The sequence below is a fragment of the Vipera berus genome, assembly GCF_964194415.1.
Source record: "Vipera berus genome assembly, chromosome: 10".
NCBI classification, from domain to species: Eukaryota; Metazoa; Chordata; class Lepidosauria; order Squamata; family Viperidae; genus Vipera; species Vipera berus.
The window spans coordinates 23,250,317-23,275,294 of NC_138213.1; the positions used below are offsets into that span (position 1 = coordinate 23,250,317).

At 51.5% G+C, this 24,978-nt stretch overlaps 1 protein-coding gene across 1 annotated transcript; it reads right to left on the reverse strand.

Annotated features, from left to right (window-relative positions):
• Positions 1–11,306: 11,306 nt before the first annotated feature.
• MMP15 (matrix metallopeptidase 15) lies at positions 11,307–24,401 on the reverse strand. Its single transcript, XM_081336257.1, has 10 exons — positions 24,215–24,401; positions 23,943–24,091; positions 20,336–20,458; positions 19,091–19,398; positions 18,302–18,463; positions 17,045–17,229; positions 15,770–15,908; positions 14,009–14,159; positions 13,815–13,930; positions 11,307–13,048 (listed from the first exon to the last, which is right to left on the reverse strand). Exons 1-10 carry the CDS (start codon positions 24,320–24,322, stop codon positions 12,570–12,572), a joined length of 1,920 nt encoding a protein of 639 aa, XP_081192383.1. The 5' UTR covers positions 24,323–24,401; the 3' UTR covers positions 11,307–12,569.
• Positions 24,402–24,978: the final 577 nt, after the last annotated feature.

The following is a 24,978-nucleotide window of genomic DNA, read 5'->3' on the forward strand; positions in this document are numbered from 1 at the left end:
CAGCCTTTGTCTTTGACAACTGCAAGGAGACCTGATGGGTGGGGCTGCTGCCAGTCCATTCTAGAGGATAGCCAGGCTGTGAGAAGTTTGGGCAAGATGCCTGGCGGCCTCCATCCTTCATAGATGAGCAACAGGATGGTGCTCTAGGAAGAGCTCTTGCTAGTCTAGAAGAGATTCTGTCGGTATCTGTTTCCTGGCGACTAGTCGATTTTTCCCAGCTTTTGGTTTGCAGCAAGATCAGGACTTGGATGAGGGGGAACCTCACTCATTCATTCTTTGACAAAGTGACTAAATTAGTACACTAGCAAAATGCTGTGGACATAGTATACTTAGATTTCAGTAAGGCATTTGACAAAATAGACCACAACCTACTTTTTGTTAAGCTAGAAAAATGTGGGACAGGAAGCATCAGCACAGGATGGATTTGTAACTGCCTGACAAACTGCTTAACGGTACTACATCTGCATAGAGGGAAGTAAGCAGTGGGGTACCACAAGGCTCCGTCTGAGGCCCAGGACTCTTCAATAGCTTCATAAATGACTTAGATGAGGAAAAAGAAGGGCATCTCATGAAATTTGCAGGTGGCAGAAATAGCCAAGAGCCCCAGAAAAGCTCAGGATCCAAAAAGCTCTTGACAGACTTGAACAATGGGCCCTATCCAACAAAATGAAATTCATTGTGGAGAAAAACAAGATTGTATATCTAGGCAGGAAAAGCCGAAGTTGCAAGTACAGACTGGGCGAGACCTGGCTCAAAAACAGCAACTGTGAGAGGGACCTTGGAGTCCTAGTGGACGATCACTTAAATACGAGGCAGCAGCCAAAAAAGCTAATACAATCCTGGATTGTATAAACAGAGGCATAGAATGAAATCATGTTATAAAACCTGAGTAAGACCACACCTGGAATACTGCATCCAGGTTTTGTCACCACATTACAAAAAAGATATTGCGACTTTGGTGAAAGTGCTGAGAAGAGCAACTAGGATGATTAAAGGCCTGGAGACAAAAACATAAAGAACAGTTGCAGGATTTGGGTATGGCTAGTTTAGAGGGAAAAAAGGACTAGGGGTGACATGATAGCAGCCTTCCAGTATTTGAGAGGTCGCCACAAAGAGGAGGGGCTCAACTTGTTTTCCAAAGCACCAGAGGGGGACGAGAAACAGGATGGAAACTAATTAAGGAGAGATGCAACCTGGAATTAAGGAGAAACTCCCTAACACTGAGGACAATTAGCCAGGTTGGTTAACCAGCTGAAGCTTGCCTCCAGAAGTTCTGGGTGCTTCATCACTGGAGGTTTTTAAGAAGAGGCTGGGCAGTCACTTGTCTGGAATGGTCTAGGGTCTCCTGCTTGAGCAGGGGGCTGGACTAGAAGACCTCCAAGGTCTCTTCCAGTTCTATAACTTATTGTCTATGACTTACAAGAATAGCTGAGCTCACAACACGCAAACCGAAGGGCTAATTTCGAGGTAAGGGTTGCTGGTAGCATCGGAGTTGGGGGTGTGATGGGTGGCTCTTACATGGAGAATAGCAAAGCCACAGATCTTTGCAAGAGACTGGAGGAAGCTGTTGGTAAGGCAGAGGCATCTCTCTGGCCAGGCCAGGCCTGAACCTCCACACCCTGCACTGGGCTCACAATGCCTTACAGCTGAGGGAATGAGGCCGTCCAGCTGGGCAGAGCTCCATGGTGCAGATTTGACAATGGGAGGAAGTCCAGAACAATGGCAAGATTCTATCATTCGCCAATTCCAGCAATTTGGAATTGATCCCCTGGTCTGGTCTACTTCGGGCTGATGTGCACTGACCCACTTCTCTCCATCCAGCTGCACCCTCCCGCCAAGACTTCTGCTGCAGGCAGAGCGAAGTCACAGGAAGATCTGCAGGCTGCTATCCCACTTTGGGCAGTCAGGCTGGACAGACAAATGAAGTGGAGGGGCACAAGCACACATAGTTCTTGACTCACAACAGTTCATTTCAACGGCCCTGAAAAAAAGACTCAGCACTGTTTTTCACACTTATGACCATTGCAGCATCCCATGGTCACATGATCAAAATTCAAACACTTGCCCATTGACTGCTCTATGACAGTCACAATGTCCTGCGATCACATGATCCTTTTGTAAGCTGGCAAGCAAAGGCAGATTCTTTTAACAAAGAACAACGCCTGCAGTGATCCATTTAACAACTGGCAAGAAAGGTGGCAAAGTGGGGCAAAACTCATTTAACAAATGTTTCACTTAACAAATTTTGGGCTCAGCTGTCGTAGGCCGAGGGCTGCCTGTATGAGATGGGGTAGGGTCTCCTGTTTGAGCAGCGGGTTGGACGAGACCTCCAAGGTCCCTTCCAACTCTCTTTCGTTATTCAGAGCCACTTGGTTGAATTGGGTGGCTATAGAAATTGAGTAAAATAAATTTTGGAGTTGGAAAAATGAAAAGCAAATTTGTGAACACAAGGTCTTTCTTGGTTAATGTTAAATATATGTTAATAACTATTACATAAGGGAATGTAGATGAATAGAAACAGCATCCCACCCTCCAGCCAAGCATGAGGCCCTATGCCACTCCAGAAAAATGTCCAATCTCCTCTTGAAATCCTCCAGTGACGGAGCGCCCACCACTTCCGGACGCAAGCCGTCCCGCTGATAGCGGTTCTCACATTTGGACGGAGACTGGAAAAACAGCCGGAGGCTGTGGGGCCGCTGGCCTTTCTCTTGCCAAGGCAGACTTGCCAACTCCCAGGGATTTCTGGCCCTTCCAGGCTGAGCCTGCTTGCGGAGACCTTGCTGGAGCCCAGCCTGGCCGGAGCCCTCGCTTGCTGCCTGGTCCCCAAGAGGGCACTGGCTGCTCTTCTTGGGTAAAAGACTCCTCTTCCCTCCCTCACCGGCTGGATCTGCCCCCCCAAGTGATCCCCTGGGGAGCCCCTTGCCACCTCCTTGGGATCCGCCCGGACCTGCTCGGCTGCGCCTTCCAGGGCACAATTCCTGGGGCTGCCATGGGGACAGGAAAGCCGTTGGGGAGGCTGTTGCATGGCCAGCTGGAACAAGGGGGGCGAGGGGGCTGGCTGGAGAGCAGAAGGCTCTCATTGTCCTCCACTCCACATCTGGCGCTCGCCTCCCTGACCTCTGCCCGCTTCCTGGCGCCTCTTTCTCCCCTTCCCTCCAGGCTTGGCAAGATGGCTGCTGGGCCAGCTTCTCTTTCTCAGAGAGCCCCTCTCCTTCAAGGGCCACCAAAGAAAGAGCATTTTGGAGGGAGGAAAGAGGCCGTGATAGTCTCCTGTGGTAAAATTTGGGAGGAAAGGGCCCCCTGATGGGTCTTGTTGGCCGGCAGAGCAGCTCTGCTCCAGGACCATGGCCTGGAAGTGGCAGCCACTGCCAATGGACAGAGCCGCCGGGTGGGAGGAAGGGTGCAGGTGCCAGGGGGTTCTCAGGGTCCCCCCTACCAGCAGTGCTCCTGGCAGAGCTGGGGAGCTGGAACCCCCTTGGTCAGAAAACGGAGTGGCTGCCCGGGGCCCCCTTCGTCCAGCTCTGCCAACCTTCAGCACTGAATTAGACCATTATAGGCAGATGAGCAAAGATAGGAATAGCAAAAATGGAACAAAATCAACTTTGGGAAAAGCATCTCCATAACGAGCGTCAGTGGCAGAATGGGGACCCCGGGAGGCTGAGCAGGACTCCAGTCTCTTGAGCACATATTTCTCCAGGAGTTGCTGCAGGACGCGATAGCAATAGACTCATATGCTGCTTTACAGCACTCCCTGAGCAGTTTACAAATCGCCCCCAACAATCTGGCTCCTCTTTTTACTGACCTCAGAAGGTCAGAAGAGATGAACTGAAAGTTTAGTGAAGATGAACCTTGAACTCCATCAGCTGCCCGCAGAGTTTGCCTGCAATAACGCTCTTTAACCTCCACCATGGTGATGTACGAGGTCCATACGTAAACTGGAGCTGATTATATGTCTGAACATGGATGATGGTATTCTTGCTCAGATTACCTCTTTTTATAGTTTCCAGCCCGATGGAATGTTGGAAAGACATAATATAAAGAGATTCGGGACTCCATTTGTCAGTCTGTTGCTGTCAGCAGGAAATATTCCAAAACCTGAGAGGAACTGTGCCATGCGGGACGGACAGGAAAAAGGCTGGCAGGAGAAAGATGGCGCTTGAAGTGGTCTGATTCCATGTACCAGATGCAGGAAAAACTGCACCACTGTAACAAGTAGGCATTCCAATGTGCAGAAAGGTGCACAGAACTGCATCAACTTTGGGTCTTTAGCTATTAGTTGAAGGTTCCTTTGGACTTCTGCTTGCAACTGCTCTGGCAGCCAGGTGGGTGTCTCAGCAGGTGCCACAAACAGGCTTGTCTGAGGCCTTAAGGTCCAGGGCTGCATTAGCCTCCACATAACAGTTTGTGGGGTTTGCCGTGAATTTAAAGCTATAATTAATTCCCGGGTTTATCTGTTCCCGCAATTATCCATGGTAACCCTGCTGAAATGGAATCCTGAGGCTTTCCCCGGTTTGCAGCCTGGGCTTCATCCCTGCAGCTGTTTCTCAGAATGCCAGCACCTCCAGCCGCTGCACCTGTCCTGCATCACCTGGATGTCCTGCATGTTTGGGTCAAAGCATGGCTCAACGTTATCCCACCATCAACCTCCTTTCTTTCTGGGCACAGAGAAGCTGGAGTGCAAGTGGAGGATCCAGGACACAGGCCAAATATTTGAGAGGCATTTCGCCAATTAACTCCCCCTCATAGGACGCTGAGTTTGTTGATCAGAAGGTCGGCAGTTTGGCGGGTCGAATCCCGAGTGCCGCGTAGCAGAGTGAGCGCCTGTTACTCGTCCCAGCTTCTGCCAACCTAGCAGTTCGAAAGCACGTAAAAATGCAAGTAGAAAAATAGGGACCACTACGGTGGGAAGGTAACAGTATTCCGTGCGCCTTTGGCGTCTAGTCATGCCGGCCACATGACCACGGAGACATCCTCGGACAAGCGCTGGCTCCTTGGCTTTGAAATGGAGATGAGCACCGGCCCCTAGAGTCGGAATTGACTAGCACGCGTGTGCGGGGGAACCTTTACCTTTACCTAATTATAGAGCCACTGACTTCCTCTTTGCCTGGCACAGCTGCAGAGTGGTCAGTCAGAGCCCCGAACATCTGTTGGTGCAGAATCCTCTTTGGTCTTAAGCTAATCAGGCTATGTGAAAAATCTTGTTTTATAGTTTTTGTTTCAAATTGGAAATAATTTTGTCACAGGCACAAGTATTTTTAACCAGCTTAATTAGCCCTTGAAGAGAACCCCTGAATTAATTTCTTCAGCCTGGGAATCACTTTGATTTCATGAGTTAAAACCTGCTTCTCCTCTTTCAACTGGGCAATTTCATCTCAGGCTTTTTCTAGCTGAGCCGGATGTGGCCCCGGGGCCTCTCAGCTTGTTCCAACAGAGAAAAGTCGTGCTGTAGTTCCCCCCCCCCCGCTCCCCCTGCCTTGCCAGCTCCTCCTCCTCTTCCCATTTCTGTCCATCCACTGGCTGGTCCAGGGCAGCTGCAGGAGTCGGCTATTCTCTGAGCTGGCCGGGTTCTAGCATCTCTTGCTCTGTCCCACACACTTCCTCCATTTGGGCGCCTGGAGCAGCGGCTTCTCTGTGGCACGTCTTCCAGCTCCCAGCATCTGAACCTGGGAGAAGAATTTCAGCCAGTCATCTGGGCTGAATCTTTTCCTCTGTTTGGCCCCTGAACTGGATCTGCCCAAGAATCAGGTGTCCTTTGCTTTGGGATCACTCCATTAGCACGTAATAAAGGCAGCAACAACCACCTGCCCTTCAGCCATAGCTCCATGATTTGGGTCACTGCTTGACTGTCCGCCTAGCTCAGGGGTAGGCAACCTTGGCTCTTTTATGACTCGTGGACTTCAATTCCCAGAATTCCTGAGCCAGCATGGCTCAGCTTGGAAGTCTCTTCCTTTCCCCTCAGCATGGCTGGCTCAGGAATTCTGGGAGTTGAAGTCCACGAGTCATAAAAGAGCCAAGGTTGCCTACCCCTGGCCTAGGTGGACTGCTAAAATGGGCATCAATCCACTTTGCCCAAAATTTCCATTGCCAAGCAAGACCATTGTTAAGTGAGTTTTGCTCCAATTTTCAACCTTTTCTGTCACAATTGTTAAATGAATCGCTGCAGTTGTTAAGTTAGTAACATGGTAACTTTGAATAGTCCCTAAAGTTGTAACTTTGAAGGGTTGTGAGTCGAGGGTCAATCTTTCTGCCCACTTTTTCCCATCTGAACTGACACAGGATCAGCACCATCTAAGAAGAAGGCTGAATTGCTTTCCTCAGCACCAGTAAACGGTAGGTCTTCAGTGGACCCAGGCTTCATGGAAATCCTCCTCCCAAATTCTAGCTTGGTCCATTTTGCCTTCTGGTTGGAAGGATGCAAAAGCAGGAAGTATAAAGGGTAATTTTTAAAAATACAAATGACATTGTTTTGCTGCATTTAAAACTCCACGATGAGGGCCAGTTTTTGCCCCAGATTTAATGTGCAAAAAGGCTTTATGTATTCCTGGTGGGCTCAGGATTTGCTGGCTTTTGCGGCTTTGTGTATAGCAGTCATCCTAAGAACTTTTGTCGATGTTCTTGCCTCAGAATTCTGATAAGTTCTCCACCTTCTCATGGTCTCTTTTTCACCTCCATCCTTCCAGATTTTGAGTGTATTTATAACAGCATAATAATGTCCATACTCAATCTGCCAGGAATTTTGCTGTGGAAATTTCCATTTCCATATGGACCTATCCTGCCCTTCAGCTGGAAAGGACAGTCCAGCATCTGTTTGCAGATGGACATGGCCTGGGTGGCCTTTTTTATTAATTACATGAGCAGCTGGATGGATTTGTTCTTCTACCAGCCAGATTTCTTTCTTAAGGAAAGACGTGAACAGGATGCAGATGGCAAATAAAAGATATTGCTGGAATGTCCAACTATCAGCTAAAAGTTGAAGACAAAGCTGTTCAGTGTGGACTTCAGCAGAGCCCTGGGTCTGTTTCAGCCCTGCTCTCCTCCTTCAGGGGAAAGAAAAGACTTCTTTGTCTTATGCTTGTGGGCCAGTTTCAGATTCAAGAACTGGGCAAAATTCCTTCCTCCACAGTTTCTCATCAACAAGGACTTTCCTTTGCTTTGGGGATTGGCATGGGCAACGGCATTTGGGCTTCCGCAACTGGAGTCCCAAAGTGCGGGATTTCTAGGCAGATATAGAAGGTTGCGTTTGCCTAATTGTCTTCTCACAATACAAATGTTTGAGGAACCACAATACCATAGAGTTGGGACTAAAGAGGTCACCTAGTTTAGCCTTTTGTGTCACTGATGACCCTCCAGTTTCTGTTTGAAGGCCTCCTGCAAAGGACAATTCCATTTATGACATGAGAGCTTGTTCTGCTGGCTAGCAGCTTCTGCAGTCAAGCATGTATTTGACTCCTCATACCTAACCAGAACCTGCTTCCTTGTAGTATAGTAGGAATAGTAGTTTATTCATTGATTGGTCTTGTGACCTTATCAATAAGATAAAATAAAATACAGTACATAGTCTAATTTTGAAATAAGAAAGGAGGAATTAAAGTGATAAAATACTTGTGTGTTAATAGAGAGACAATAATCAGATAAATGAATCTCCCTTTGCAGTGTGCCCCAATTTGTTCAGTGTATTGGGTTTGTAGCATGACTGCCTTAGTTATAAACTTAGTGGTTCTATGTCCAATATATACAGTTCAGCCCAGGAGAAAAGATGATCAATCTGTGGTTCAGATCCCACTGTGCTGTTCTTTCCAAAGAGGATACTAAGTATTTAAGACTTATGGGGGCGTACAATTAACAGTCAAACAAAATATGAGAGATATTTTCAGTGGCTGGATATACAGGTTTTCTCAAAATATGACATGGTGCAAGCACCCATATTTCGCCATTTCACCAATAGCTCAAATCTTACTCTTTGAATACGCCCTTTTTAAAGATTGTCAGATTCAATGAAAAGTATTTTCCAGAATAAAAAATAGTTTTATTCTTCACCATCCAATTTAGGGATCAATTTAGCCAAGAACTCCATGTCAGTTTGATATCCAAGACTCTTGGTTTAAAATTTTCTCTTGCCTGTGAGGCCATTCAGAACAGATGCTGGGTAGAAAGCCCCATGGTGAAATAATTTTGGAAAGATGGTTGGGCCAGGAGTTGGGCCAGGCCACACTCATCTGTTCTGTTAGGGCTATTTTGGGAAGACTGTCAGGGTTGATTGAATGGATTCTCTGCCTCTAAACTATGTGAAAATTTTAGTTATTGGACCACTATGTAAGGAATTAATACTTTTTTCTGCTCTGATGGCAAGGACAGATGTGTTCTTATCCATCCTCAGGATACATCTTTAAAATGTTTCTGTACTTGTTCAAGTGGGATTGCTTTATTAGGGAACACCTAATAAATTGTTTTATTTAGGGAACACCTGCTGCCGGCGTCAACTTCCCTTCGCCCTGTGCGTTCCCACAGAGAGGGACTCCTCAGGGTGCCACCGGTCAGAGAATGTAGACTGGTGGCCCCCAGGGGGAGATCTTTCTCTGTGGGCGCTCCGGAGCTATGGAACCAGTTACCGGTTGAGCTCCGGACGGCGCCGGATCTTCGCTCCTTTCGCCGCGATCTGAAAACATACCTGTTCGAACAAGCCGGCCTGGCCTGAGGGTGGGATTGCTGGGGTTTTTATTATCATTTTATTGGGGGTTTTATTAATGTATTTATTGTTTTTTATGGGCATGTATTTAATAACTTTTTAATTTTTGTAACTTTATGTTTTACTCTTGCCCTGTACACCGCCCTGAGTCCTTCGGGAGAAGGGCGGTATAGAAATATTAATAAACTAAACTAAACTAAATTATTAAGGCCCCACAATTCTTGCCCATAGGGCAGCACCCTGAATACTTTCAATATATGAATCAAGGTACCTAGGTAGTTGTAGTGTATAATCTTTTACTGTTGACCTCAGACCTTGCCAAGCTTCTTTTAAAATGATTTAACCACGAGCCAGTTCTGGTGAAACCACTCCTAAATAGGTAAAAAACTCATTGGTTCAATAGGCTTCCCATTTATCTGCCAGTTATATTTCACACTTTTTTTGCAAAATACCATCAATTTTAAGGTATTTAGCTTCTGCAGCAGTCTTCTCAAGCCTTATTGATTGGAAATGTGCCATTAGAACTATGTCACTGGCATATAAAAGGATATTAATAAATTTATCATTGATCTTTGGAATATTAGTGTCTGCAGCATACAGAAATCCTGGTAAATAATTGACACAGAAATCAAAAAGCATTGGGGCTAGAATACAACCCAATCTGACACTGTTATGTGTGGGTATAGACTTACTTAGAGAGCCCTTGACACCTGTGCAGACTTTCAGATGGGTGTTTGACCAAAAATACAGAGTCTGGATCCCATATTTAAATTGGCCAATTTCATTCACAGAATGTGTCAGAACCCCTATTCTGAGGGGGCTCTTTTCTTTCTTTAGCTCAAACTCTCCTCTCTATGCTTCTGGCTTCTGCCATGCTCCTGGACGGGAGGGGGGGGAAGCATTGCGGGTTATTGCCCTGGTTTCCTCTATCGCTACATTGTAACACTTGGCTGTTTTTCTGCATACTTCCTCTGTGAACTCTCTCTCCCCTTCACGTCAGCTACCAAAGCGGGGAGGAGAAAGGAATGGTTTATCTCCGCGTTCCGAAGGGAAGGTGTGAAGAGCCGACAAAACATGGCTGCAACCCTAAGACAACCTGGTGTTGTCTCCTCTTTCCCACAAGGGACTTAACACCTGGGGTTTGGCCCATTGGAGCTGACTGGATGGACTATGGGGTGGGGCTTGGTTGGGGCACTTTTAACCTATTGATCTGAGTGGGAAACCCTCAGATTCTGTCTATCATGCCTGCTATCAGCTTCTCCTAATAAAAGTTCCTTTTGGAAGAAACTTTCTATTTGTAGAAACAAAAGCCACACTGAGATCTAAAAATGTGGTAATGGAAAGCAATATCAGTGGAGGAACAAGCTGGCTTTGGAGCAGAGCTCTCCACAATCAGCAATTCTTTTGCCTTATACTGTCTCATAATGAAACAACCAACAGCAAGAATTGGCTTCCTTGTGGGTTTAAGTCCAATCCTGGAGCAGCAGAGGAAGTTCTTTCCCTCTTCTGTGCCTCTCAGACCCTTGAAGTCTGTCTTTAGATGCCCACTCTCCTCTCTCTCCCCCCTCACACTAAAGAGATTTCCTGCAACTCTCTTGGCTGCTCTTTTCGGCCCTCTTTCCACTCCCTCAGAATCCTTCTGCTGCTGGACCAAAACTGGACTCGAGAGGGGTCTGGGCTGGGCCCCCAGCGGCCTCCCCTCCTTCCTCCAGGGACACAGCCGTGATCAGTGGGGGCTCCAGTTCCTTTCCAGAGGAGAATTGCTCCAGGAGGACTTCCAGTCCTGTGCAAATTGCAGAAGTATCTTGCTACCTCCAAGTGATCAAAGAGCAAGAACAAGTTAGGGCCCAAACTGCTGGTCTCTATTTTGGAATCCAAATTGGGAGCCACGCGGGCACCACCCTCTTTGCCAAGTTGATTAAAACCTTAAGAGCTGCATTTGTGCATCTGGTCAGCTTGGCCAGCTGTACGAGTCGAAGCCATTTGCTTAGTTTTACAAAATGGGATTGAATTCATTAACTGTTAAGCCTTGGTGGAGCAGTGGGCTAATGCCTCCTTAAGTAACACCAACCGCCTGCGATTAGTGCAGGTTCGCATCCCACCAGGCTCAAGGTTGACTCAGCCTTCCATCCTTCCGAGGTAGGTAAAATGAGGACCCAGACTGTTGGGGGCAATAAGCTGACTTTGTAACAATGCCGCTTGGGGGGGGCGAAAGCCCTAATAAGCAGGCATATACATAGAATGAAGGCTATTGCTAAGCACATTGTGCTTTAGATTGTAAGCCGCCCTGAGTCTTCGAAGAAGGGCGGGATATAAATGGGATTAAAATAAAAAAATAAAAAAAAATCATCATCGAACACAAGGAGTGGCGTGGCGTGGTGTAGCCTGCCCCAACCTTCCAGGTAGACCATGATGGGACTGCCAGGCTGCCCCCTCAACTAGCTGACCTAAACTCTCCCCACCAACCCCTTTGTGACCAGGCTGGCTCAAAGGCCTCCGAGGACCCCCAAAGGGAAGGCTGGCCTGGTCCCCAGCTCAGGTCTGCCCACCATCCTGAGGAAAGCCTCCTCTTGGGAAACGCAGCCAGGTTCGGCAGACAAAGAAGAACAAGCAGGTCAAAGCGTCAGCACAAATGACTTTTATTGACAGCCTGTGAACAATGACCGTTTGCGTGTTTATGCGTGTTACGTGGATCAGTTCTTCCAGCCTCCCCAATCAGCAGACAAGCTGCCACAGCCGGTGCATAGGAAATACTTTTCCTTCCCCCCCCCCCCCGCAGCCTTCCCTGATGCGCCAAACACCAACCGCAGCAGATCGACTGGTAGCCCCCAGGAAGGGGAGGGAGGGAGGGTCTGTAGGAGGCAGCCATTCTCCAAGGAATCTTTGGCAGGAAGCACATTGGGGGTCCCCCGTGTGCTGGGCAGGTGGTTCCTTCCATCTGCCTCTGCCCAGGGACCTTCTCCCCTCCCCCAAAGAGAGGTGGACAATGCCTCATTGCTTCAATGGATTTGGTGGCCATTCAAGTCTCTGAACATGGATCGATGGGAAACAGATCCAGGAAAAGGATCATTATTCTCTCACCAGCCCGTTCCTGACTTGCTGGAAGGCTGTGCCTGGGAGAACCCAAAAGGCCCTCCTGGTGGAGAGCTGCACCCAACACCTCCCGAGAGGACAAGTCAGGTGTATGAAGCCAGCAGTGGGCCTGGCCTGGATGCCTGCCAAGGAGCAGAAAGGCGGGGGAGGGGGGCTGGCAGAGCTGAGTGGTCACCCAACCAGACTTTGGCTGTTCAGCCTGAGTCTTGTCTTCAGGGGGTTCAAGCAGAAATAAGCATGTAGGAGTAGAAATATTTATACAGTAGAAATACTCCACGTTTAGCTTTGTAACCAAAGAAGCTCTGGAAAAAAGAATGTACAAAAATAGATCAAGGTTTTCAGGATGTCAGCCTCTCAACCTTTGGCCAACTGGCCACTAAGGATGCCCACTGCTGGCCAAGATAGCTGTGCAACTGGCACGGGGGGCTCTCCCAGCCTCCAAGGCCCAGCCAGCAGGTCCAAACATGTCTCTGGAACACATGCAGAAGCGGATCCACGGATGCCGAACAGTGAAGCTGCAGCTGGATCCCCACGGAGGGATGATTTCACAGCAAGAGCCGCCTCCCTTTTCCTCGCTTGACCAGGCCGACAATTCCTCCAGCCACAGTGGCTCAGCTTCCAGCTTCGGCCCTGGGCTGCAGCCTCACATTTGGGCCCCCGAACCTTCCCCGCCATGGATCAGAGTCTGGGCAAGCCCAGGGTGTCCTCCCACCAGACGCCCACTTTGCCCGGAGGACGCAGAAGAAGAGGAGCCTTTTCCCTGGCTCGGCCCCCCAGCGGCCCCCCAGCTTCAGACCCACTCCTGCAGGGACCGCTTGCAGTAGAGCAGCATGTGGGGCCGGCCCTTCCGCTGCAACTGCACAATGACGTAGACCAGGCCCAGGACACAGAGCAGCAGCAGCAGCAGCAGCACCGCCATGACGATGCTCACCGTCAGCGGGTAATCGTTGATGTGCACCACAATGTCCACGTCTCCACCTCCCTCCTCAACCGGCCCCCCGCCCTCCTTCTCCAAGACAGACTCTTCTTCCTCCTCTTCCAGGCCTGGGCGGGGGGCAGCAGTGCCCTCCTCCACTTCCTTGTCCTGCCGGGGCTGGAAGGGGGGCCTCCCCGTGTCAGGCCAGCGATGGCCGGGGTCCGGATCCACAGCCACCTCCTCCTGACAGCCCATGAAGTCCCGCAGCATGGACTTGGGGTAGCCGGGCTCCGTTTTCAGCCGCTCATTGTTGAACTTCCAGTACAACCTGCCCTTACAGAAATATGTGTAGGCTGGAAGACATCAGGAGAGCAATGTGTCAGGAAGCCCCCCCAAGCCCCCCATCCTCCACTACAGCTATAAGGCTGTGGCATCTCCACCGGGCACCTTTGGTGTGCACAGCTCTGCACAAAGAATCCCCTGGACTGTATGCATTTCGCAAAGCATGGCTGCTTAGATCCACACCTCCCTGACTTCTGGAAGGGACGTTCCACCAGTGGCCCCAGCACCACCCCTGCCCCTTGAGAAGGAAGGGCAGCAGGAGGAGGAGCAGAAGGGCGAGACAGGAGGCAAGCCACAGCACCCAGTCTGAAGGCCTTAGTGGCTGCGTTCACCACGGGCCAGCCAAGGGAGAAGGACCACTGGCCAACAAGTGACACCCGGCTGCTATTAAACTGGATTACTTTTCTCTGGCTTAAGGATACTGGACTTGGACATGACTACGATTCACTCACAGACCCTGGAACTGCAGCCCAAAACATCTGAAGGAGGCCAGGTAGCTGAAACCAGCCCAACAGATGGTAGTTTTAATAAAACTACACCTAATTTATGTAGGGCAGCCAGTAAGCAAATTGGTCGATTGTTTCCTACAACGCATTTTTTTCAAGCACAAACTGATTTTACATCGATGACCTCAAATTCTTTGGTAATGCTTCATTTCTCCCTTCTCCCTCGGGAGTTCCCCCCTTGCCCAGCCTCCCACTCCGGACAAGCTGTTCGCCCCCAGGTGACCTTCCCATCTGCAGCCATTCATTCCCTGGGCCTGCTTGCTCTACTCACCGGCATCGGGGCTGAGGAAAGCACCCCTGGGGGCGGCCGGAATCCCCGCCCAGACGCTGACCTTCCTTGGGTAGCCATGGCCCACGGAGCTCCCGTCCTCGTTAAAGCGCCAGTACCTGCAGCGGAGGAAAGGGCCCAGCGTGAAGGGAAGCCCGTCCGAGGAAGAGGGGGCCGCCGTGCCAGCCGTGACTCACCTGTCTCCTCGGAAGAAGAAGGTGTGCCCCGTGGGCTCCCACCACACGGCAGCATCCACTCTGTCGTGAGGAAGGCCCAGCCCGTAGCTGCTCAGGGGCTGCGGGTAGCCGGGTTCCAGGTTGGCCTCTCGGAAGAGCCAGTACTGGCCGCCTGGAGGAAGGACGGGCAGGGAAATCAGGCCAGCCCAGGAGCGGGCAGTGGCTCCACCTGTCAGGACCTATGCACTGGGGGGGGGCATTTGTGGGGGACCCCAGCAGCCCTTTGATGCCCCAGGGGGCTTCCGGGAGACCCCAACCTTCTCCTCTAGAGGAACAGCCCCTGCTCCCCCCGAGGGCTGCTACGGCTTCTCCCCCAAAAGCTTCTCTTCTGGACGGTGCTTCCAGATGACGCCCTTTGGGCTGCCCAGGCCATGCCTCAAGCGGGGCTTCCGGAAAGGGGCCCGGGTGCAGCCGAGCCCAGAGGGGACCTGAGCCCTCCCAGGCCCAGCCAGCCTCAACCTTTCTGCTCCCTTCAGCATCAGCTACAACCCCAGAGCCTTTGCCATAGGGCAATCCATCTCACATCAAAAAAATCCCATTTTCTTTTCTCTGGTTTACTGGAATCAAATTTCTGAGAGAAGGACGACATATTTAAGGCTTTGTTTTCACTAAGCTGCCATAAAAACCGTAGCCTTAAGGATCTTCCTTAAGGATCTTCTAGTACAGACATGTCAAACACAAGGCCCGGGGCCCGGATCCGGCCCGTGAAGTGGTTTCATGTGGCCCGCGAAGCCATCCTGGAAACAGTGAGGGAACGGCCCCCACTGCCTTGGCCCTGGCCCAGACACCCTCAGATCTGTCCCACTCCTGCCCAGGCCTCCATAGGCACCTTTGATGCGAACGATGTAGAGCTGGCCACGCCCACCCAGTAGGCCATACACATTTTAGCCACGCCCACCCAATAGGCCACACCCACCCAGGCCATACCCACCCGGCCCCCTGAGGGCAACCGCAATGCTGATGCGGCCCTCAATGAAATTGAGTTTGACACCCCTCTTCTAGTACGACCCCCAGACGCCACTTTGCCCCGCTATTCCCACCATCTCGAGTTCCTCCAGCCAACCACATTTAAAGCTAGCAGAGCGTCCTGTAACTGCAGTTTCTGTTTCTCTCATCTATCCTCACCCCAAACCTGAGTCCTTTGTGCTGATAAGAGACACTGTTGGCTTACCTTTCCCTTTCTCCTTTTTTCTACGCTGTCTCTTCCTTTGAGCATCAGCTCTATCCTATAAGTGCTTTATTTTGAGAATAAGTGTTCATCCACCAGGCCTCAGCAATAGTTAGCCAAGGGAAGCTGCTGCCTTGTATGAGGATTTCAGGTTCACTCCAGTTGCCCTTCTGTCCTGGGGAAAGTTCCCAGGTTCTCCTTGGCTGCTAGCCCCCAAGCACCACCCCCTGGACATCCCCCCCACCGCCTTGATCAGGTGCGACCCTGCAAGCTTTGCCTCCTCCAAAATAATTCATCACGGAGGAGGGCTGGACAGTAGGAAGGGTCATGACTGAAAAGATAGCCAGACACCTCCAACCTGTGCCACCGAAGACTGTCTGGTGCCCACGTGCAAGATGGGCCCCTTGCCCTACCTGGCCATGGAGGGACTGTTTGAGCAGCAGCCCAGAAAGGTTTTGAAGCTGGAATCAGGAAAAGACGTTTCTGCCCATTTTTCTGACCAGGCCCAGCCAAAACTCTGCTTTCCCGTCCTGCTCCCAGGCGCAGCCCCTCACCTTTGAAGAAGGCAAACCGCCCGTCCTGCCTCTCGTAGGCAGCGTCGATGTTCCCGGGAAGCCCCCTCCAAAAGTACCCGATGGGCATGGGGTAGTTGTCCAGCACTCGGTTGTGTCTGACCCTCCAGAACCAGTGGCCCTGAAAGGAAGCAAGCAGCCCCTCAGCCCCTGACTTGAGAGGAGGAGGGTCGTGCAGCTGCTCTCCGGAGGAGTGAGAGATCTCGAAATGGCATTAAGGTGCAAGAATTATTAAAATAAAAAACAAATGACAGCGTAACCCTGAAAGCAGCAAAGCCCTTCCTTCTTTCTCCCTCCTGTTAAGTCCAAACAACCAGCCCCCCAATGGCGTGCAAGGGGGGCACTTTCCTCCTCCCTCACTGCAATCCAAGCAGAGCCGCCCCTCCTCCGAAGAAGCAGCTCCATCCACCCCCATCCTGGTGAGCAGACAAAGGCTGAAGACTCTGGAATCCTTCAAAAGGCAAAGCACAAAACCTGCACTCTGCAAAAGGGCCACCAAAACTCCAGCGGTGGAATTTGTTTTCCTATTTTGGCAGAAACCCTTTCCAACGTTTTTGCCAGAGGGGAGAAAAAATGTAAAGGGGAGGCAGAGCTATGGGGACTCCCCTAAGGGACACATGGCGCAGGGGTCCCCCGACAGGCGGCACTCAGCCAAGAAGGATGTGCCCTGGATCGGGGCCTTTCTGCAGGTAAAAGAAGGGCCCTCCAGGGACCCTGTCTTTATCACAGCAATTTCAAATTTTTCAGCTGAAGCAGTTCAGGAGAATTCGTCACTAGCAGATGTGATGATGGCCACAGACTTGATTGGCCTTCAAAAATAGCTGGGCAATTTCTTGATTGGTCAAGAATTGATGGACGTGAACCTCAACATCACTGCTGGGCAAATGCCCACTGGAAGAGACGGGAGGGGATTATGTCTTCTGGTGATTGTGAGGGACAAAGGGACGGAGCAGGCTGGGCCTCAGACCTGACCAGCTGGCATCTGAGATGACGTCATTTGGGGCCGGGAACCAGGCAAGCAATATCAGGTCCTGCCCCCACGGTAGGATGCCAAAGCAAGCGTGTTTGTGCTCTTGAGAAAGGGCCCGTTTCAGAGCTTGGCTCTCCAGTGCCAAGCGGGGCAATCTGCTCCCTGAAGCCCAGACCAGCCCTCCAGAACCAGCCACCTGCATTTCAGGGCAAACTGCCCAGGTGGCAGAGCTGCCACAGAAGTCACCGCCCCGAAGCCTTCCTGAGAAGCAAAGCAAAAAGAAGCACCTTGAAGACAAACATCTCTCCACGCAGAACGGTCACGGTATCGAAGTTGCCATCGCAGATGTTGGGCTGAAGAGTGTCAGGGGGGCCGGCCTGGGGAGGTCGATCTGGCTTGTCTGGGGGCTTCTGGTCTGGCTTCCGGGGTAGCACAGTAGGCAGGGACTTGGTGGGCTGCTCTCCTGGCGTCCCTGAGGGGAAAGGAAAGGCCAGCACAGGAGTCACCCACCCCGGTGGAGGGAGCCGCCTCTGGGCAGGAGCTCGCTTGCCTTTAAATGTTGGCCTCTTTATGGTTTATACTATGCTGAGAATGGCTATGGATGTATTACCTGGAGGTTAACAAGGGCTGGTAGTTTTTAAAATGATTTACGTTTTAAAGGTGCTAATAATTAATGAAATATTGAGATTTTTAATCTATTTCTATGATGCACTGTAAATGAAATATATATGCATATGTTTATCTAGTATGTTTTCTTTTTTCCTTCCTTTCTCCTTTTCTTAGAAATGCTTAATAAAAAATGCAACACAACAAACTTTGCCCTCCAAAGGCCACAATGCCTAGGCCAAGCTTGCAAAGTTTCCTTTGAAATTGCTCGTGACAGAAAAAAACAGGATGTGTATGTTTTTGAAAAACTGTTTTCCAAGGCTGAAACGGGTACTTGAGTCCTGCTACTTGGGGTGTTCTGGAGGCTCGGAAGGAGTGCCAGGAGAAATAAACATTTGTTTACAACCAACTCATCCTCCTTCCAGCAGGAAAGTACCCAAATTATGCTCAGAGAGGATGGCTGCCAAAAGAACAAACCAGCGGCTGCCATGGGATGCCCTGAGGCTGTTCTCAAATAGACCAAATCTCAGATGGAGCACTTATCCAGCACCAAAAGCAAATATTTTCACCCTCCAAAAGAAGAGAATCTCTGTAGATCAGGGTTGAATTGTGGAGTCCTTGGCGCTCTCTGAGTTTGGTGGTTGCCTTGCGCACATTTTTATTCCTCGCTAGGTAAGAACATTTTTCAGCCTCCGCCAGACGCCAGGCAGCTCTCGAGACAGAATGGTAAATATCATGAAGATGGTTGCAAAAATCATCATCTCTACTTGGTCACTGCTAATCAGGAGATGATCACTGCTAATCAGGAGCAACCCTGGCAGGCAGCATCCTGAAATACCTGCCACGCAGCTTTGACCATTTATCCTGCATCCCCCCCTTTTTTAAAATCTGAACCCTCCACACAGATACGCCCAGAACTACACTCGGTTGCTACTTACCATACAGCTGCTGGATGCCCCGAAGGTCATCTTCTGGCAACCTGAAGCGATCTGTGTCCATCCACTGGTAGAAGGGAGCCATGATGGCACTCGGGTTGCTAGAGTGCTCCAGGCCTAATGAATGGCCGAGCTCATGGACGGCCACCAGGAAGAGATTGTTTCCTGTAGATAACAACAAAGTCTGTGGTGTCTGAAGGCCTCCAGTACACCAGTTACAGAGCAGGAAAGCTGAAGGGGGACCTTTGCACTCGGAGGAGGAACATCCGGAGCAAACAAAGATTCCGCACTAAGAAACACACGGGCCAGCAGCTTCAGGAAAGGACGCTGTGCCAGCTGGTATAAGATGGAAGAGACACATTTTCAAGCAAAAAAGATGCTTCACCAGTTGAATCTAGACAGGTGTTCTCTTGAGACTGAATAAGTGGAAATCATTTGGAAAGCGCCATTTGGTACTGCGGGCTGAGGCCCACACAAGCTCTCTGTTCCCCTTTCTCCCCCCCTCCCCCCCCCAGTCAGTCCTTCCAAGGTAGACCAGAGTGAAGGCAAAGGCATCCAGGCCAGGATTATTTTACTATGAGGCCAGAAGGACAGAATTCTGCAGGTCTGCATGGGCTTCTCCCCTCCCTCACTTTATCTTCATGGAAATTAGGGAGAGGGTTGTCTGACTAGCAACCTGGTTTCTAGGAAGGGGCTCAACCCCCACCCACCCCTTATCCCTGTTGCCTTAGTGGTGGCTCCTTCTGTCCTGCTGGGCCTCCTCACTCTCCCCGGCCAGGACAGCTTCCTTACCCAGCACGTCCCTCTTGTCCAGCGTCCAGGGCTCGTCCAAGTCAAAGTGAGCGTCTCCTCCCATTCCAGGACCTGGGAAATAGGCATGTGCCAGGAAGCCCCCGGTGCCGTCAAAGGGGGAACTGTCCCCATGGAACCCCGAGGCAAAGAGCACCATGATGTCTGCCTCCGCTCTCCGCTTCTGCCTGATTTCATTGTAGGGGATCTCCTGGAAGACCAGTGGGGTCGCTCGGTCCCAGACTCGGATAGCCTGGCGAATGGCGTTGTATGAATGGAAGAACCCCAGTTTCTCTGTATAGTTCTGGATGCTTCCAAAAAAAGAACAGGAGGGGGTGGGAAACACAGAGAAATCTTACTGCCTCTGGTTAGAAAGTCCTCCAGGGATTCCCCCTCCCCTCCTGTCTCTCAGCTCTCCATGCTTCAGTAGCTGGTCTGCAAGGCCCACCCCACCCCCCCAAGCCTTCCGAAAGGGAGAGCAAGAGAACAGCAGGCTGAGTTGCAGAGGTCAACAGCAGCTTCCAGCAAAGTTGAAGGGTGGTCCTGTGGCAGAAGAGCAGCCGAGGACAGTGCTGAGCTCCAGAGAAGGCAGAGAGCAGAGAGTGCCTTGAAATGCCCGTCTTGCTACGAGGACACGTCACCGCCACTTTTTCCCACAGGCCTCACCTTTGTCGCTTGGTTTTTCCACCACGGAACCTCAGTTCCCGTACAGCTTTAATACATCACAGCAGCCACCTCTCTGACCAGGCTGTGGGGGCATCTGAAGAGGTGGGCCATTTCCTTTAGAGTCCTAAGAGAACCTATAGGAAGAATGTTTCTTCCAGGGACTCCAGACACCGTTGCTATCCCAAGCATCTGTACAACATAATTCAGGTGCACCTTGGACAATTCAAATTCAAAATGCAAGAATGAATCTGTAGACTAATGTAGGGTTCCTAATCTCCACAGGTGTTACTTCGTTCTCCTGGAAGCAAAGAAATGTCCCCGCTGGTCCTGGAAATCTTCAGTCAATCACCCCAACAGGGAATTGGCCTTCTGAGCGGAGCGACAGGCTCCTCTCCGTAAACCTCATCCCTGCCTCCAGCCCTTCCCATCCACCTCTGGCAAAATCTTCGGAGTGTGGCAGCCATCGGACCCTGGCATCGAGCCAACATATGTGAACCTCTTTTCACTCAGCAGTTCAAAGAGCTGCAACTGGGCTGCCTCCCAGTAGCTCCACTTCAGGCCTCAACAGCTGGAGATACATACCTGAAAGTCAGGTGCATCTGGCTCCACCTTCGACTAGTCAGTGCGTATCGCTTCCGCCTCATGTTGGCTTTGACCTGAGCCCCAATTTTGTCAGGGACTCCACACCGGGGACGCTTCATCCACCTGCAAGTTGCAACAATCAGGGGAGGGAAGACAAGCAACAAAAACAAAAGGTTTTCCTCACTGGACTTTCAGCATGTTGACCTTTTTAGAAAATAACGGGAGAACCGAAGGAATGCAGGGCAAAAACACCCTGAGGCTCACCCGCTGGTTCCTCTGGGCCTGCCCTTGACAGGGTGGCCATTATGGGAAGAAATCTCAGGGTGCAAGGTTTTTAAGATTTAGAACAGAACTGCATAATTGGGCCTAGGGCTACAATCCCAAGGTGGGCAAATTAAATACTACATTTAATTGAAATTATAGTCCATTCCATCAGGCATTTGAGGTAGGTGAAGATTCCATAAGGACTATTGAAACTCTATTGTTTCAGGCTGTAACAACAGAATCTTGAGTGTCCACCTCCCCCCTTGACACCCAAGTGAACCGAGACAACACAATCTCGACTTTCTCATCCGCTCCTCCCTTTCATGACTAAACTGATGTTTATGTAACTGCTCCTGCATTCCTTCTTCATGGCCAGGAGTCTAATCCTCTAGACCACCGTCTCCTGCAGTCCCCCCCTTCCATGCTCAAAGACAACGGGGGGGGCTACGGGAATTAACTCAGAGTCACTCCCCCAGCCTTACTTGGCGTTTCCCCAAACTCATGACCAGGCTTGCTGCAGTTTGGCCTGACCTGGGGAGTCTATCACCGAGGCCTCTTCTTCCTGAGGCTCACTGGGAGAGTGGTGGGAGGGCACGGGAGCAGGGGGGCAAAATCAAGGTCTTGCCTGAAAAGGGGGTATTGCCCTTTGGGATCGATTCTTAGTTTACAGACTGAAGCCCGGATGATTCCAGTATGACAAATGAATCTGAAGGCCTTACTAGCTGAAGAGGATCTGCCACTATGTGGATGTAAATTGAGACTGAGTAATTGTCTAGTTTAGAACAGTCTAGAGCATTTAGAAGAGTTCCTTTTTTCTCTCAGGCACCCTTCCTGCTTTTAAAAATTTAGAAAGGACCTCCACAGAAGCTTTGTTTATATGAGTTATTTTTATCAATATTTACCATATTAAAAATCAAAACTGACATATTTGCTGTCACTACCATGTCTCACAATTGTTGATGGGATTTTAATACTGCACTATTTTCAACGCTGCTGACAAATACTTTTGATTCTGTGGACCCCTGAGAGGATCTTGGGGGACCTCCAAGGGTCACTTTCAAGAAACCCTAGAAAACGCTTCTGTCTCCCGAGCTGGCAGAAGGCCCTCGACAGAAATACGAGCCCCCTCAGTAAACAAATCCATTACCCAACAACGGTTGTGTAACCAACATGGGAGAGAGCATCAGGGGCCATAGGAGCAACTCCTCCGGTGCTACTGGGGGAGCAGGAGTGGAAGCAAACCCTCTGGCTTCAAGGCTCAGTCTTGACCCAGTGGCAAACACGGATGGAGGAAGTGCTGGCCTCGGCGTCTGCTTGCACCCTCAGAGCTCTCTAAGCACCTGAGCTGAGAGAGCTTAAAACCCCTCCCCTCTCCAACAGTTCTACTCTCATGAAAAAGTCGCAATATCTCTTCCCTTAAAAAAGGGGAGTCATATAACTGGCTATGGTGAAGCAACTGTGAACAAGCTGAACAAAGAAAGAAGTGAAAATTCAATATATGGATTTTGCTGACATGAAAAGTCATAGGTCTACAAGATGGTGCATCTGACACCGTCTCCTGGGAGCCAGGAATGTAGGTGATACAAAAACCCGAACAGGAAAAAATTGTGCCCAACCGATCTGACATGCTGAGAGAGAGTGGGCTTTTTGCAGAATCTTCAAATTCTTGTATTCTCTGTACGCCCAAACAGTCCTGGAGGGGCCACTCCCCCTAGGAGACGCCTTCCTTGCGAGAACACTGCCTTGGTTACAAGCCACACTCGCAGGGAAGTGTCCTCGTTCTATTCAGTCAAGAGAAGTCAACAGAATAAGAGCACCCATGATAGGTGTCTGGCTTCTCCTTTCACAGAATCCTAGGGGACCTTGGAGGTCTTCTAGTCCAACTAGAAAGAGAACAATGCTTCACGCTTGGCCTGGAGGCGTCTGGTTGCCTCACAGAGGGACAAGTGCAGTCTGGCTGTCTGAGGAGAGAGAGAAAGATTTTTAAATCCTGTAATTGAGCTTGCAACCATCTTAACTTATATCCTCCTTTAGGAGTTTTGACGAAGACGTTGCAGTTTCTATAATAATTTGAAAAGCTCAGAAAACACTAGACATCTGTCCTATTTCTAGACGACTGCCCTGAGAATATGTACTATACTTTATAGCCCTTATGTAGAGATCTAGTAACCCACTGTCCAACTGGGGAAGATCAACAGCAGTTTTTCCCTGTCGTAAAAAGTTTGTGTCTGCAGTTTCTCAAAAACATTTTCAGTCTTGTAAAATGTAGCTTTTCTGGGGAAAAAAGCATGTCCCTCAACTGTACCACTACTATTCGTCCAAAACATCAGAAAGTATTTTGACAAATCTACAACAAAACTGGAGACATTAACCAAACTATAGGGCGTTACTGAAAATTCATATTTGATAAAGGAGAATGCTGGTGAGAATAAAGGATGAATGACTTATTTCCAAATTGTCATGTGGAAAGTCATCTGAAGGGGCTAGCGAGGGCCTTTTGAAGCCGGGCTGCAGGCTTCAATGTCGGATGAAGAGGCAACCAGTCTAAAGCTTCTGCCAACTGTGTACTTTTCAAACAAAGAAGGGGATTGAGAGAGCTGAGTAACGGAGCGGAGCGGGAAGGAAGCTTGCAAATGGTGCAGTGGAGGTCTTTGGGACAGAAAAGCAACCCTCCCCCTCCATTCTGCCCTTCCAACCAGCTTCATCAGAGCCAAGTGGGGCAAGAGGTGAACCTCTGGCAGGAGTTCAAGAGCTGCCTGGCTACCTTCCTTCAAGCTGCCAGTAGAGATTTGCTCTCGCCTCTGGGAAGGATCCTTGCATCTGGGGGGGGGGGCGCGACACCCATTCAGCAGCCTTCGCTTCGTCGCAGGGTGGAGCAGGTGCTCCCCACACCCGGCAAAGCCTTCCCTTTGGCGGGGCCCGGGCTCCTCCACCTTCTCGGGCAGGAGGAGGGAACGGCCGGGCTGCCGCTCTTGAGCTGCTCCCGGCTGCCGGGCGAGCCTCGTCCCGGGGCTGCCTGACTGGCGGGCGGCGGGCAGCTCTGCTCTTCGGAGCCCCGCTTCTGCCGCGGCCGGTGGGCGGCAGGTGCCCGGGGGGGCTCTCCCAGTGGGGGCCACGGGCTCCTCGGGGGCTGCGCAGACTCCGCGGGAAGGACCCGGCCCAGAAGCCGCCCCGCCAGGGAGCGAAGCCCGGCAGAGGCTGCGCGGCTTCCCCGGCTCGTTTCCCCCCGTCGGGCGCCGACTCGGGCGGCCCTTTCCGCGCTGCCGAAGCCCCGGCCGGCCGGCTCGGCAGGCGGGACCGAGGACCCCCCTCCCCGCCCCCCCGCGAAGGGACCGGCACTCACGCGCGCGTCTCCTGGTCCAGCGCGCCGGTCACCGGGATGCCGTAGAAGGCCTGCATCTCCGCCAGGGCGGCCGCCAGGCTCCGGGCCGCGCGCAGGCTGGAGGGCTGCCGGCGGGCGGCGGGCAGGTAGCCGTAGGAGCGCAGCCAGGCCTGCAAGGCAGCGAGAGTTGCGCACGGGGCCGGCCGCGTCCGCGGCAGGTGCGGCGGGCAGGGGAGCCGCTCCAACCGCAGCCGAGTCGGCGCTCCCCCCGCCCCTCGCCGGCCCGCACCCACCTCGGCGTCCTCCTCGCTCAGCACCGGCCCCGCCGAGCCCCGCGGGAGCGGCGGCGGCAGCAGCAGCAGCAGCAGCAGCAGCGGCAGCAACCGGGCCCCGCCGCCCATGCTGGTGCTCGCCCCGCTCGCTCGCTCGCCCGCGCGGCCGTCCCCTGCGCCGCCGCCGCCAAGCGCCGCCCGCTGCGCCCCTGGCCGGGCTGGGCTGGGCTTCCGGCGCGGGTGGCCGGGGCTGCCGCCTAACGGCCAGCGGGGTCGCAGCGGGGCTCCCGGCCTGCGCGCCGGTCGGGGGCGGCGAAGCCGCGGAGGCCTCCCTTTCCGCGGCGGCCACTCGCGGCGCGGACCGGATTCCTCGGGAGGCCCCGCCGCGCGTCCCTCAGCGGGCTGGCCGGGGAAACCCCCTCGAGGCCCTGCAGGCGGAGGCTGCGGACGGGCGCTTCGGGGGACCCACATCCGATGGGCGTCGGCCCCCCTTTCGCCACACCGGAGCCGCAGCCCAGCAGGAGCTGCTGCTGAACGGTTGCAGCTCTTTGTCAGACTACAATTTCATCTTAAATTTCTAGGAAACTGGAGGTGAATTTCACAGGACAAATGCAGGGATAAGATGCACTTAAGAGGTTCTGGTAAGTTTAGTCGGTGTCAATGCAAAAACTTCAAAATACAGTTGAGCACCTCAAATAGCACAAGAGCCAATCTGCAACCCTTCTAAGCGCAAAACGCATCTGTGTTCAAATATTTGTTACCAAGTTTGCTTTGCATCTTGGAAA

Coding starts and splice junctions, on each gene's coding strand:
- MMP15 (XM_081336257.1), bottom strand. CDS start 24,322: ATGGGCGGCGGGGCCCGGTTGCTGCCGCTGCTGCTGCTGCTGCTGCTG. Junction 24,092..24,214: donor TGAGCGAGGAGGACGCCGAG/GTGGGTGCGGGC, acceptor GCTGCCTTGCAG/GCCTGGCTGCGCTCCTACGG. Junction 19,399..20,335: donor CAGATGCACCTGACTTTCAG/GTATGTATCTCC, acceptor TTTTTTTGGAAG/CATCCAGAACTATACAGAGA.